This window comes from Gadus chalcogrammus, chromosome 20 (assembly GCF_026213295.1).
Source record: "Gadus chalcogrammus isolate NIFS_2021 chromosome 20, NIFS_Gcha_1.0, whole genome shotgun sequence".
Lineage (NCBI taxonomy): Eukaryota > Metazoa > Chordata > Actinopteri > Gadiformes > Gadidae > Gadus > Gadus chalcogrammus.
In genome coordinates this window covers 12777555-12793169 of record NC_079431.1, presented here as the reverse complement: position 1 = coordinate 12793169, position 15615 = coordinate 12777555, and the positions used below count along the sequence as shown (strand labels likewise).

The 15615-nt window shown below is 46.0% G+C and overlaps 1 protein-coding gene across 1 annotated transcript in view; it reads left to right on the top strand.

Moving 5' to 3' along the window:
* The first annotated feature begins 80 nt into the window (after window positions 1-80).
* Window positions 81-15615, top strand: part of itgb5 (integrin, beta 5) — a 36481-nt gene continuing 20946 nt past the window's right edge. The window contains exons 1-11 of the mRNA XM_056579965.1: window positions 81-933; window positions 1261-1346; window positions 1521-1713; window positions 1950-2199; window positions 3455-3623; window positions 5157-5318; window positions 6298-6393; window positions 6507-6596; window positions 8076-8210; window positions 13301-13475; window positions 13839-14093. Coding sequence (XP_056435940.1) covers window positions 855-933; window positions 1261-1346; window positions 1521-1713; window positions 1950-2199; window positions 3455-3623; window positions 5157-5318; window positions 6298-6393; window positions 6507-6596; window positions 8076-8210; window positions 13301-13475; window positions 13839-14093 — 1690 coding nt within the window. The 5' untranslated portion in view covers window positions 81-854. The remainder of the gene's footprint in view (window positions 934-1260; window positions 1347-1520; window positions 1714-1949; window positions 2200-3454; window positions 3624-5156; window positions 5319-6297; window positions 6394-6506; window positions 6597-8075; window positions 8211-13300; window positions 13476-13838; window positions 14094-15615) is intronic.

Here is a 15615-nt window from a genome sequence, read left to right as displayed (position 1 = left end):
TCACAGGCAAACGCCTTATTGGATTCTGGACTCAGACATGCGCGTATTACTATAGGAATGTAAATGACACACGACGTCACACAAAGGATGTCACCAAGGGTTGGAAAAAGCGAGTTCTTAACGAATGGCAATCAGGCAATCGCGTTGAGAAAACGACAAGGGGGTGGTACACGTTTCCATATCGATAGTCGACATTTACTCATTGCACCTGTTCCAAATGTGTAAAAAACATCCGTCCAGAGGAATCAACGCTACGCCGCGGCAGCGACAGGGTTAACGGGTCATCTCTGCCCCCCTCCCCGCCAGACCCCTCGGGAATAGGCGGAGATTCCAAGAGGGACGCGTCGCGTACAGGAGAAGCCGAGAAACAAACTTGAGAGCGAAATCACGACTTCCAGACGTGGTAGATTTATTTTTTTGTTGACATTTGTATTCCTTGTTCGCCACAGCCAGAGAACTATGTGATTCGAAGACATGGAGTGACTGAATGATTGGGATCAACGGGAGTCGTCTGTGGACCAGTACTGAGATGGAACGATACCGAAGTTTCTAAAGAAAACATGCAGTGGTCATTGATCCTATATACGTGATTGAGTTGCGTGTTTTGCTCATTGAGCAGTTGCAATGATGGATGATAATGTCCAACCACAACATGAAGCGTAAAGGCGCCCCCAGCTTGACGGAATGAGCGCGGAATGGAATACAAATCTGGTCAACGTGGACGTTACTTCGGTGTTTTGCATTGACCGAGTGGACTCCATCCATTAAGACGTCCTTCGGACAATCCACGAGACGGTATTGGTTAGGCCTACTCAGTTATTTTGAGGTATTTTGTTTCCCCAACAAGTGACACAATGATGAACCCAGCGACATTGTTGCGGCGTGCAACTCTGTGCTGCATGGTTTTCGAGATACTTTGGCACAGCGGTCAAGGTAAAATATACAACACTGTCGTTTTCTACAATATAACTCATGCCCTGAGATATCAGCACTAATCTCTATGCCTCAGTGACTGCTGTGCTGGAATGTCACAAAGCAACAGTGTAGCCTATTGCAATGTTATCGCTATCTTATGTTTTTGTTGTTACACATTGATGCATGCGTACATGATTTTCCTATTACATTTTATGTTTTTGTTGTATGATATAGGTAGCCTAATGTTATTTTATGACATTGTGGTAGTAGGCCACTCTATATTTAGTTAGCGATAAATGGGTCAGTCCTTTTTGAGTTTCTATACCGAGTTTCCCCCTTCCTCAGGTCTCAACGTGTGTATGAGTGGCAGTGCGACATCATGTGAAGAATGCATCTTAATTCACCCAAGTTGCGCCTGGTGCGCACAAGAGGTAAGCGCTCATTGTTGTTGTTTTGGCATCGTTTTGCACAACAGTTGCAAAATCCTACTCTTGAATGTAGCATCCCTGAGAGATTGTCTGTAACCAGAGGAAGCCAAATCGCAAAGCAAAGTCATTCCAACGCCCAGTGATTGACAGTTAGCTCTGTTTTTAATATCATTGTAGGGCTTCGGAAGAGTGAGATGTGACCTCACTCAAAGTCTACACATCCGGGGCTGCAAGGCCCAGTTCATCGAGTTCCCCAGCAGTCAGACCTCCATCCTGAAGAGCAACCCACTGAGCACTAAAGGGTCCGCACCCTCCCAGAACGAGGTCACCCAGATCATGCCGCAGAAGATCTCTGTGAGCCTGCGGCCAGGTTTGTCAAGCACTCAAATTCACACCGGACTAGAACCCCACAGAACCCCTGGCCTGTCCAAAGCACCATGGCCATCCACCTCATTATCTCCTTCAACAACACTCACGTCATAAACTGCAAAGAGCGGTCCCAGAACCTTTTTCCATTTCGAAATATTGTGGCCGCCGATTTGTGCCTAGTTTACGCCTCTGCATCATCACTCTCATTCCCCCCCATCCCCCCACCCTGGGGTCCAGGTGACCAGACGTCGTTCAAGGTGCAGGTGAGGCAGGTGGAGGACTACCCGGTGGACCTCTACTACCTGATGGACCTCTCCCTCTCCATGAAGGACGACCTGGTGACCATCCACAACCTGGGCACCAAGCTCACCGAGGAGATGAGCCGACTCACCAGCAACTTCAGGCTGGGCTTCGGCACCTTCGTGGACAAGAACATTTCCCCCTTTTCCTACACAGAGCCCAAGTATCAGAACAACCCCTGCAATGGGTAAGGCGAGGGGAGAGATGCGGGATTCATGGTCCTAATGTAATGCTATCCAGAGGCAAATTTATGTTGAGCAGAATGTGTGTCATGCACGATGCCTTTGTGTCCTGAGCAGAACAATATCATTGTGCTTTCAACACGTGATCTGAGACTTTGACCTCATGAAACCAACTACTGTTCTGTGGTTCAGGTATCAAAGGCGTCATCACAGCACTCGGGATATTTGTACAGGAAATGGTAGTTCTGACTAAATTAAACTAACATGGACGCCTCCATCAGTCTGGTCATCATACTCACATGACTGATCATTTGATCATGATAATTTGATCATGATCATTTTATCAGGGCCGTATGATCATGACCACTTGTCCAAATATCCAATTTGAATATTAGTCTCTTCTGGCCCAAAATGATCCTGACATGTCATCGTTCCACCTATTGAGAGCTCAAAAAGGCCAGGCACAGCTCTTCAAAAATTACATCCACAGGGTTTATTTTTGAACCATTCATGAAAGATGTATCGGGAGAGAATCCCATGCATGGTTCATTATTCATCACCTCTGATAGTTGAGAGAGCCAGTGCTCCAAAATGGCCACTGCCTCTCTACATCCATGTGTGTGCATGTCTGTTGACTGAAAAAAGACCTAGAATAGATGGGGAGAGAAGGCAAGGGTATGTTTGCCCTGGAGGTTAGATTACTCTGGACTAGCTAACAGGCTGCCATCGCGCCTCACTTCCCAACTAGGCTAGTGTGTGTGTGTGTGTGTGTGTGTGTGTGTGTGTGTGTGTGTGTGTGTGTGTGTGTGTGTGTGTGTGTGTGTGTGTGTGTGTGTGTGTGTGTGTGTGTGTGTGTGTGTGTGTGTGTGTGTCAGACACTGCCATGTTGCAGGACGACATTAAGGGGACACATATATAAACTATTTTGATCCTTACTCAGGCGATGTATGGTCAAAAACAGCCGATCATGTTGGGAGAGGATATTATTGGTAATTGCGGTTGTGTTTGTGTGTAAATTAAAATAAGCTTTGTACATATTTACAGAGAAGTAATGTGTAAAAAGATATGTAGCGAATCATAACCACTGTATAATATTGGAGGCCTCAGGACACATAAGCCCTGGTCACAAGCCGCTAAAATACAAATGCATAAATGTAATGCAAAAGAAGTTGACATCAAAACGCCACTGGGGAAGGCTCATGGTTGCCCTTAATGTAGCAGACTGGTTCCCCACAACCCTCTCCCTCTCCATCTCCACAGATACAAGCTGTTCCCCAACTGCGTGCCATCCTTTGGCTTCCGCCACGTCCTGTCGCTCACGGACAAGGTGGACCGCTTCAACCAGGAGGTGCAGAAGCAGATGGTGTCGCGCAACCGGGACGCTCCGGAGGGCGGCTTCGACGCCATAGTGCAGGCCGCCGTCTGCAAGGTGAGCGGGAAAAGCCTCTCCTTCTGAGGTGGGATGTTTTCGGGGGGGAAGGATTCTGCTTTACCATTTCTCGAACATGTAGGATGTAGATGGAAACCGTTGATGGGAATCAATGAATGAGGCGGCTTGACATGACTATGGGGAGAGACTGCTGAGTAAGCATGAATACAGCTGCAGGGGTTGGGGTGGGGAAGTGGTTAGGGAGGTCTCTGTATAGCTACTGGAGGCATCTTCCCCCTTTTTTAACTTGTTAATTAAAGGCTGTGTGTGTGTGTGTGTGTGTGTGTGTGTGTGTGTGTGTGTGTGTGTGTGTGTGTGTGTGTGTGTGTGTGTGTGTGTGTGTGTGTGTGTGTGTGTGTGTGTGTGTGTGTGTGTGTGTGTGTTGGGGGGGGGGGGGGGGGGTCATGAGGAAGTGCACTGTGGAGCAGCTGGTCATGCACGAGAAAGACTTGACCAGCAAGGTCGCAATCTTGTAACAGGGGCTCCCCCGGTCAATTGTCTCCCACAGGAAGTGAAGGATAGCCTCCTCCTCCTCCCCTCCAGTAGCTTCTGCCTTGTAATTAAGTCTACTGGAACTCCTCCGTTGCCACGTTCTGCGGGGGGGGTGGCGGGTGATGATATTTATATTTTATCCAGTGTAAGGAATCATTACATCACCGGTATTTGCAGGCAATTGGGTCACTTTTCCCAGCATGAAGAAGAAATATAGAAACAGTGTGTTTCGATAAATATACGATTGCAAAAGTATTTTTATTATCACGTGATTATTTAGCTTCACTTCCCTGTGGGAACCACAGCGCCAGCAGAAACTGCACGTTTTAAGGGGTGTCTCCTAATCCCTCAAGAGGGGCTGATGGTGACTGAACCCACCAGGGCCGTGATAGGAACACAAAGCTCCTGGTGTGGTCTATCTGTAGACCGCGAAGGCTGAATGATACGGCCACTCCTCTGGTGGCCACTTCAAAAGGGCCCTTTTATTAGCCATAGAAGAACACCTGGCCACTGTGCAATGTAGCCGGGATTTAGGGAACTACTGGAAGTGTAAATAGTGGTGTTCATACCTCTGGTGTTGCAACAACGGTTCTGTTTGATGAGCCCTATGGCATTAGTCAGCGGCCCTGTCAAATCCTCACTTGTTCTATTGTCTGCTCCTTTTGTGTGGTGTTGACCCAGGCCCGGCCTGCACTGGGTGGCTCTGGATTATTTTTTAACAAGAATAAGGCAGGTGATGTCATGTCCGTTCTATTGAATGCACTATCTTTGATTGTATTTCACAAAATTGCTGTTTATCTTAAATGGCTTCATAGTGCAAGGTTTCAGGCTCTTGCAATCATGTTCCAATATGTCTATGATCTGCATTATACAATAGTAAAATAAATCGTTGACTGCGATATTGTAAAAATCCACCATACAGAACCTCTCCCTGTTCATATGAAGCTCCAGGTATCCACGAGTCACGATAATGGATCTCAAGTTTTGCATAGGGGTGGCGTTTCTGATCCCTGTGCCCTGCTCCTCCCAAACCCCCACCAGGAGGAGATCGGCTGGAGGAAGGAGGCCTTCCACCTTCTGGTGTTCGCCACGGACGACGTGCCCCACCTGGCCCTGGACGGGAAGCTGGGAGGGCTGGTCAATCCCAACGACGGAGAGTGTCACCTGGACAAGAACAACGAGAACAGTGCTTCCACCCAGATGGTAACCGTGGCGACGATACAGCTCCACACTTAATCGGATCATCTGAGACTGGAAGAAGAGATTAGCCACCTTCTAGAAAGTGCAGTGTTGTATCCTGCTTCTTTTTGTAGTTGTTTGACAGCAGTGGCACATGTATTGTGTTACGACGCGTATCGCTAGACAAAGAGGCCCTGTTTAAACTGAGTTTAAGTGCTCTCAACTTATTTTCATGTATATTGGATATAAAAACACTACCCCAGAAAGAAATAGTGGATATAGATTAATATTATTGAGAATCATGTGATTGGTCAATGGCTCTTAGTAAAACCTAATTGGCTTTATGTGCATCTACGGTGATGCCACTAACACACAGAGCAAATAGTCCCTTCAAACAAATCAACTGAACGGCAATAAACTGTAAATGTGGATCTCTGTATTAAAGCACTTAAATCCTGCTAACCATTTGCAGGGGCTTAAACAGACACAGATTTCTAAAGTCAGTTATTCCACAATAACTTGGGCCAATGGCTAATTTTATTTGATTAAGGACGTGCGGAAATTCTGTTAGTACGAAGTCAGGAATTTCGAATTGAATCCCTCCGTCTGTATGTAGTGGATTGACTGAGATTTTTTCTCTTTGCCTGGATTTCCCCACCCAAATAAATTAGAATGGATTCAATTGGATAGTTGTCATTGGTCAGATCCTAGATTTCCCCCGCACATTGACTCAAATTCAGGGCCACAAAGAACACCACAAACGGCAGCAGTTAACTGCAGAAGCCTGGCTCACAGACGGGTAATGGAATGAGTGTAATATAATAAGACGCTGGTTCTCTTACTCTGCCCTTTAGCCTCTCTTCTTTTAACTTGTTCCCTTGGCAGGGAGTCCTATGTAAACATAACACTGTTATCAGTATGGTGATGACTTCCTTTCACCCACTTCCTGTCTGGCCAAAGTTTTTTTTTCTGTTATGATAGAGAAATGTTTCTATTTCCACAGGATTATCCCTCTCTCGGTCTGCTTGGAGAAAAACTGGCCGAAAATAATATCTATCTCATCTTTGCGGTGACGAGGAGGTATTACGTCATTTACAAGGTAGTTTTGTCTTTCTATCTGTTGCTCAGCTAATGCGTATCAATGATTTGATCATGAAGTAATTCCCCTTGTGTCTTTTGTTTGTGTTTTGTGTTTTTTTTGCCTTGTTGAAGAATTATACTGCCCTCATTCCGGGAACGACAGTTGAAATCCTCGACATGGACTCAAAGAACATCATTCAACTGATCGTCAATGCCTACAACGTAAGTAAAGAACATGGATGCTTCTTATATGAATGTGAGGATTGTAGGAAAGATGGATTGATGTGTGGTTTTAGAGGAGCTTTGTATTGTGGCTTCAACCAAGGTTAAATTCTGTGTATCCAAGGAGATATTTAACACATTAAAGGGTCATGAAATTAGATATGTAAATTGAAGGCCATCAAAAGGCATAAAAAAGTTTTAATTAAAATTGCATAGGTCTTAATTATGTTTTTGGACGGTTTGGAGATGAAAAATAATACACCTCCAACCAATAACTGTCAAACATCGATATTTAATGTGAAATAGCTATTAATTTGCGTGCATGAGTTAAACAAATAAGAACAAATATCCATACAAATAATGTTGTTTACTTAAAAACCATTCGAGGTTGAGGATAGCAGCCATTGGGTAATACAATTTTATTAATTTGTGCTTTAATTTGAATTGAATAAACATATTAAAAAGTCTTTGAACTGGTTGAAATCTGCAGATTCCCTGTTCATTTAGCCACACTCAAACAAGAGAGGTTCATAATTCAGGAGGTAATCTTCTGTCCTCATTCCACTAACACAAATACCCCCAAAAGCCCCTAAAAAAACACCTTCCCTTCCTTAATTAACAGATTCAATGACAGAGGAGTAATGCAAATTAATTGACCATATCTAAATCATTATTGTTGTTGAGTCAGTGTTGTCCATAGGCACAGCAGTTCTCCTTGCCCCTTTCAGCCGCAAAGAAGTACTCTTGCATCTGATGGCAACAGGAAAGGGGCAGCGTGTCCTCACTAAATAAAGCAGGTGTCAAACAAAGCCCTCACACTGAAAGTTTCAGTGGGAGGCTCTGTGCTCAGGAGAACATGTTAACCGTCTGATGTTATTCCCATCCAAGCTGCTAAACTGTATTCCCCAACCTGAGATTGGTTGCGCACACCACTCGAAATGAGAAAGGGTTTTATTCAAAACCGACTTAAGTGTCTTAAGTGTGTGAGAGTGACAACGTTTGTTTGTGTGCGTTGATGGTTTCGGGACTTTGCAGTGGTGTTCTCCACAGCAGTCTGTGCCTAAGTGTTTCATTTGACACATGTTGTACAAGCTGTCGTGTCTCTTCCCCTGTGTATATATGACCTGGATCCATGCCCACTCTGAGGTTTACAGTTGGTGTAAATTAGCAGTGGCAACCCGCCCAAGCAATTCTAAGGCTTGCCTCACTTGAGGCCTTTTGCCCATCCAGCCAGCCTGCTAGCAGACTCAAATATCTACCACTTTTATTATTAATAGCTGTGTGGTAGCACATTAACACAGCTTAGGTTTCAAGGATCTGCAAAATGTTTGCATGCTAACTTTGATGCACAAGGAGTCGGAAAACTTCTAGTTGTCTTGAATGTTTATGGCATTAAAATTGTGTTTTGTTAGTTTTTTCATCTTTTTCCTGTCCATTAAGATTATTAACAAATAAGTGGAACATGCTCATCCCTTCCAGAACATCCGGTCCAAAGTGGAGCTGACCGTGTCGGACCAACCAGAGGACATCAGTCTGTCCTTCACCGCCACCTGCCAGGACGGACAGCCGCTACCGGGCCTCCGGAAGTGCTCTGACCTGAAGATAGGGGACACCGTGAGTACCGCCTTCCAGCCCCACATCATTTAGGCATTATTCAGAAGAGAATGGTTTCAGTTTTACACAGTTCACGTATAATGTATGTATTTAATCCGCTAACATTACAATGAAGATACTTGATGCATTATACCAGAGGTGTTACACAATGTTATAATATTGAGTCAAATTGAGGGCGTTCCGCAGTAACTGGCTGTTCTTACCATACTCTGCCTGGTAATTACACAGAACTTTGAAGAACATCTAAAAAATGCTTCCGTTTGTTATTGTTATTTTGAGCAAGCTTTACACAGCTCCATGTCGCTAAACAGCGAGAGACTTAAGAGATTAGCTCTTGGCAGAGATCACAATGACTCTCTCAGCCTTCCTCTGTTTCCTGTTGAACACGGGAGGGGTGCCCTCCTCTGAACCAGGGTGCCCAGGAGGGCTGTGAGGAATGTCCACATGCTGTGAACAGATTCCCTGCTAGCATTAGCCCTGTCGAGTCACTGACTGTGAGGTTGTGACCGGGCAGCTGGTGACGAACGCCTGGAGACCTTTAAAACCCTCTCTAGGTGGAGTTTCTGTTTGATCAAATAAAACAGTTGTAGGAGTGGAGGAAAGGTTGTGTTGCTTTAAATCGTTAAATGGAAATCACCAGCACGTGTGGGCCAATGATTGAGTCTTATACTGTTCTACCACCGTTATTGCATATAGTATGGGTTAATTTTGTGAAGCCAGTACACTGTAGGACACAGTCCAGTGTAGGTTACATAAATTGGGAAACCGACTTAACTCAATGTAAGAATACACTTGAAAGCTGCATATGGCTCTTCTTTCATTCTATTAAAAAGTACACATTTTTTACAGAAACAACAGCCCCTCGCTATGGGAAGTGAAAAGAGTGTTTCCAGTGGAGTTGGCTTGTAGTTGAAGTAGCATTACCGAAATCAAAACAAATGTTGTAGGGCTGAAGGCCATCCACTATCAGCATGAATTGCAGATTATAGGTTTACATTTTGCTATAGTAATGACATCATTGACTCTTGCAATGTGATTGCTTGTATAATTATATATTTTTGTGTATTATGGAACAAAGTTTAATCACATTTGACCACTGATTTAGCCTGTTACTTAAAGAGCACCTATTATGCTTTTTTGACTTTTATGACCTATAAACGTTGTTATACTGATTTGTAGTCATGTTTAACCATACTTGGGTGTCAAATAATGACGTACATGCATTTAGACGTATTCCCTGCTGACCGTCTGTGATGGCTGTGCAGAGCGCTAAACACTAGGGACGCCGGTCGCGATTCACTTGTTCAAATTTCAAAATGAAGACCAGAAAAGTCGGAGGAGTTCAGAATTCATTCTATCTTCATAAAGTATTCTTAGAAAAAAGAAATTCAATGACTTCTGGAATGTATTTATTTTATAAAGTTATTTCACTCCATAGATGTCACTGTACAGTCTGTAGGTCTGTTTAGTTTCCTCCATGCTTGTGGATTGCCTACACTAATGAACTCATGAATCATATTGTAATGGAGGCAGAACTGAGAGTTGTGTATAGTTTGGTTAAGCTGGGTAGGAGGGAGGGGGCCATGCTTGGAAATGAAATACTAATAACTTGAGTTGTTTACCTCACAGACTGATCTCCTTTGGCTTTCAGAGCTATGAGCTAGAATAGAAGTTGGGATCCTATTCATATCTACTGAATGGCAGAAGACTAGGGTTTCTTCTCCCTCTCTGTCTCTGTCTCTCTCTCTTACGTGCTCTCGCCCTAACATGGGCCCATGTCCAACATGTCAACCCCAGTGGAATGCATTGTCCCCCTCCTGTCTCATTGAACAAAAAGCCAGGTCAGGTGACACTGGATCCTTACACAGCTTAATCGCTTTGAGTTTTGTTCAGTTCAAATCACAAACACTGACCCCTGCCGCGCTCCCACCGCCAGCTCCTGCACATTATGCAGGGCGACCAATCGTATTGGCTCGTGAGCTCAGAGATCAATTGAAATGGCTAGCGAGTGGCTACTTTGTAAAGGCAAGCTCCAACCTTCTGAATTTCCCCCCTCTTCCTCTTCTTCTCTATCTCAGCTTCAATCTTTTCCACATTTGTCAGAGGGAGACTCAGTTGAGTCCTGGGACCCCTCCACTTGGGATGTGGGATGGGGGACCCGACCTAGGTGTCAGCCAGGGTATTTCTATGGTGCTCGGCCTCCATGGCCCTGCCCACTGCCGGTGCATCTCAATGAACCTCCATAAAGGCCGGGCAGAAGGGGGGGGGGGGTTTTGTGAGACCACTAGCCCTGAAAGAAACGGGAGAAATTCTCGCCCCGGATTTGGTAAGGTTGAGCCGGCCTCCTTGTGAGAGCGACACTCTCGGGAACAGAGCACTGAATGGGCCTCATGTATATGAATGGGCCCGGGTGGAGCCACCGCCTCGCTCATCTCCTTACAAGTTGTCCTGTCCAAACAAACAGAAACATTTTAATTACATGATGGGCCGTTTTGTTTTTTCCCACACTCGAGGCGTGATGCATCCTATTTTTGTTGTTGTTGTTTTTTTTACGACCAGGAAGTCATAATCATTGAATCAACATATATTTTTGTCCTCCACGGCAATGGGGCTTGGATGATGAAGCTCCCCGCCCCCCCACACACACTTTAGTCATGGGAATCTCATAAGAGGAAACAAGAAACACATTCTGCTTTGCTGGTTTGTTATTGCTTGGGTGCGATATAACTGTAGGCTGGCCTTTTGCCAACCTACATGAGCTACTTTAACCCCACCCCCCCCCCCCCCCACCCCACCCTTTTGAGGACATGTTTTTTACTCTACACCTCAAACAAGAGATCTTGTTGCTTTAATTTGATCCAGGGAGGTTCAATCAAGATGGAATCGTCAGTTGAATCCGTCAGTTCTTTGGCCCTGGGATGATCCTGGAGAATGAAATCTAGTCAAATTGGGTTGCTTTGACCCAACCTCACCCTTGGTGTCTCCTCACCAACCCCCTTGGTTTGGTCAACTTCGTAGTGGTCCTAACGAAGCCTCATGATTGGGCGAGGCGCTCTCCTCGTGACTCACGTGTTCTGTAAATCTCATCTGGTTGCTTGTTATGTTGTTAAGTTGCCCCTTACTGTCTGAGCTCGAGGACTGTTCCTCCTGCCATGATTTCCGGTATCCCTCATCACGCTTGTTTTAATTGTCTGTCAGAATGACGCCTGTGATTGTACAACGTGTCGTTGCAATCACATGTAAGAACAGCCACGTATGTGAGAACAGCCACGTGCGCATCACAACGCCACCATGCTTTGACATTCTGAAATGGTACCCGTGTACGGATTCGGTTCAAGCAGTTGCCCGGTCACTGGGCCTCATCTATGGGAAGGCTTCTGCCAAATTTTGCCACGTGCCATCCCCTCCCATTAGGATCATTATCGTTCATTTAAACATTTAGCGATTATTTTAACGAAACACGAAAGCCAAAGTAAATTCCATCATTTATTTATGCAGTCAAATGATAGTCTTCCAGTCAGTAATTAGAATTACACCTCAAACAAACATCAGCTATTTATCATTAATAGGCAAAAGAAAGATAAACAAACACATTCAGCTCTGAATCACACAAAATGCATTACAATGAATGCCGTTTATACGTCGATAACACTGCTGTGTCGCTAATGTGTCCACTACAGTTTAAGGCAACCAAACAGTTTATTGCTCCCTGGGTTTGCGCAAAGCCAACCCTGTGTGTCAACGGGAAAACCAGCTTTAGTTTCATTACTTTATTTTTCAGCCTGACTTGTTGACTTGTCACTCCACATGCTCATTTGAGGTTACTGGTGAGCCATGCCAGTAGAAATTTATCTAATTAACATGCATTCTCCAAAGGTTTGCCACTAGCTTGACTTCCTCTCTGACCGAGCAATTAACTGTCTGTCATACATTCTGGAAACGGCAAAATACATGATTGCTGCATCACTGCTCAATCACCACCCCACCCTCCCTTACTTGCATCTAGAGTTTAGTCTCCTAGCTCTTTACTCTCGGAGGAAAGGCAGTCTTGATTCCGGGGTGTTTTACCGCCTTTCTAAAGTTGTTTGAGCTTTAATAATAGCCAATACAGTTTCTAGTTTAGTCTGGTTTAGATAGTGCTTTGAAGATTAGAAACAGAGTGGGGTCCATTTGCTCTCAGCAGGACACAGAGACGGCCGCACTTCGAACCGCTCCTACGCTATTGTCAATAGGTGTAATAAACAGAGGTTGTTGTTTATATTAGGTGACTTAAAGACCCCCCGCCCCCCCCCCCCCTCTCCTTTCCCCTTAACTTTGCTCGTTCACACACGCTGTAGTCAACATCAACAGATCCCACGGTGGCTGCGAAGGCCTAATATATGTGTTGGTTTGGAGTCGCAAACGTTGCCTTTCTCAAGACCTTAAACCTCTGGCGGGATTTTCAAAGCATAGAATGTCTTTTTCTCTGTTGCTACCAAGTGTGTGCCGTCCACTGCCCGGGAGCTCTAGTTAAACCTCCTTAAAGCTGTATTCACACAGCCTTCAGTACAGGAAAAAAAAGTTTTCATAACTGTTATTGTCTTCATCCCATCGTCTTAACGCCCACGCTCAAGCCTTGAATAGTTTCCATGTCTTTCAACCAGATATTCCCTATTTTGAGGGGAAAAGAACAGTAGAGTTTGAGCATTGCAATCCCCCCCAGCGAGCTGGCAGACACAGTGTTGCTGTTCGGTGATTTCGGATGAACACGTAGTGGAGTGGAGCCTCAAAGGCTCAATTCGTTACGGGTCCAAACCGGCATGTCTACACAAGCTCCTTCCGCCGAACAACATGTTTTATCTTGACGAACTTGCACGGTTTATGCTAGCAAGCCACATCAAACCTTTTACTGAAATCTCTTCCCCCCCCTCCCCCCGGGGCTATAGGACAGGACACACAGCAGGGGGGTCACGTAGAGTTCCCAACCCTCGCTCTCTTACGCAAACTCCGCATTAACCCTAGGCTCAGAGTTAAATCAGAGAGAGCGCTGAAGGTGAAAGATTGAATCCATGACACCTTCCTAACGTCTGGCCCTTGGCACCTCTCTGCAGGTGTCCTTTGACGTGAACGTGGAGGCGAGGAGCTGCCCCAAAGGAGCAGCGAGCCAGAGCTTCACCATCAAACCGGTGGGTTTCAAAGACCGGCTGGAGGTGACAGTGGACTACAGCTGTGACTGCGGCTGCACCCGGGCCGCGCAGACCAACAGCAGCGTCTGCAGCTCCACCGGTGAGCATACCCCCTCTCCCCCGCCGTCGACCGCGCTCTCTCTCCGCACGCACGCCGCATGTGTTCTACGGGCAGCATGTAGCTCAGGAGGTAGAGCGGGTTGCAAGGTTGCTAGTTCGATCCCCGGCTCCTCCTAGCTGGGTGTCGAGGTTTCCCTGAGAAAGCCAGCCACCTAACCCTAACTGCTCCCGACGAGCTGGCTGTTGCCTTGTGTGGCTGACGCCGCCGTCGGTGTGTGAATGTGTGCATGAATGGCTGAATGTCAGGCAATATTGTAATGCCCTTTGGGTGGCCTCTGGGTCCAAAAAAAGGCAGTTTACCATTTACCATTATTGACCGAGTCCAACCCTTCCCCGGATCCAGGTACCTTCACCTGCGGGAAGTGCTACTGCGAACCGGGCTACCTGGGCTCCCACTGTGAGTGTCAGGAGGGCGAGTCTGGCAACAACCCCCTGGGCGCCTGCAGGGAGGCGGAGGGCAAGCGGATGTGCAGCGGGCGAGGGGAGTGCAGTTGCAACCAGTGCCTGTGCTACGAGTCGGAGTTCGGCAAGGTCTACGGCAGCTTCTGCGAGTGCGACGACTTCTCGTGTGCCCGCCACAAGGGGGTCCTCTGCGCAGGTAGGAGAGCTTTGTGCTTTGCCCCCCCCCCCCCCCCCAGGGTGCAGTCTTCTCTGGGAGCTGAGCTCTGTCTGGTTATTGAATGATGGAGTCTGCTGGAGCATGAGAGGAAGAAAGAGAGAGCTGGAAGGCTATGGTCTTTCAACTCGTGAGCTGTTTTGTTGAGTCGTTTCTTCTAAGTGGTGGGGCGGTGAAGTATAAGGTTGTCTTGGCTTTGATCACTAAAGATGATTTTATGGGGATTATGGTATTTATGGTATGTGAAGGTAAAAAAAGTTCTAGATATGCATGAAATCTGAGGAACAGTGTAGGTTATAATCATTATTGAAAATCGAATGTTCAAACATGTTCTGGGCATGTCTGCTTGCACTCGCTGAAATTATTTGAGTCTTCTGTTCTATTCTGAAAGTTGGTAGTTTCATTTAATTGCTGTTTTTATTTCGTTGATATGCCCACACAGCACTTATTGCAGGCCTAGCCATGCTATAAGCAGGATCCTTCTCAAAGTTTCTTCAATTTCCTTTCGGGGTTTGGTGCAGTGGTTTTTGAGGGCTGTTTTGAGGGCTGGAGAGTATTGTTTGAGTGCTCTGTTTTCACATCGCCCTTTTCAATTTGGGAAGCTGTTTTGTAAAGTTATTTTGTTTCGGTAACTGTGAGAAAGGGATGTGTTTTGACTTGATTCAGCTCAAAGTTGCCACCTCTGATCTGGTGGGCCTTGCAATGCATCTTGTGGCGGTGACAGCGAAGGAGCTCTTGCTCTTTAAACTCTTGAGTACGGCTTGTTGATGGATGCTTGTGTTCTTGTCTTGAAAAAAATTGTTTTTAATATGCATGTGAAGTTTATTTGAAACAGAGCTTCACAGAGATCCACACTTGTCAAAACACTTCCATGCTTTCATTTTTTCACCCCAAAGCATTCAAATACTCTCTTAATAAAAGATGCATGTGAAGAAGTGGCCTCTAGAAACCCACTTTTCCTTCTAAGCCGTCCGTGTTTCAGTTGGCCTCCCTACAGTCCGGTCCAAGTCTTTGTTTTCCACAGGCTGGTTGGCTTGGTGTATCTGCTCAGCCATACTTAACCAACAAGGCCGGTTCTCCGGCCAGAACATCGGGTCCATTCCTCACTGTGTGCTGAGGCCAGTTCTGCAGAGTATCTGTGTGTTTTTGGTGAGGGAGGGAAGGCAGGGGGGAGGGGGGAGGGGAGGGGAGGGGGGGACATGGCTCATCCCCAAGCCAATAGATGTGCCTCAGAAACCACAGAGAACGCTTTGTATTAGCCGGGGGCCAGCTCCTCTCACACAATGCCTGGCTCCGTTTGTCCATGCAGAGCCGATTGGTGCTTTCGGTGCCGAAACATAAAGCGATGCTGGACCTCTCTGAACGTTCCCGTAATAGAAGGGCTGCTTGTTTCTAAGCTGGTGGTGATCCATAGACGGTCATTAAATGTTAACACTCCAGTTCCTTCTGGAAGCCTCTCTCTGTTTTTTCTGGTTACTTTCCTTTCTCAGCATGGCGTGCCCAG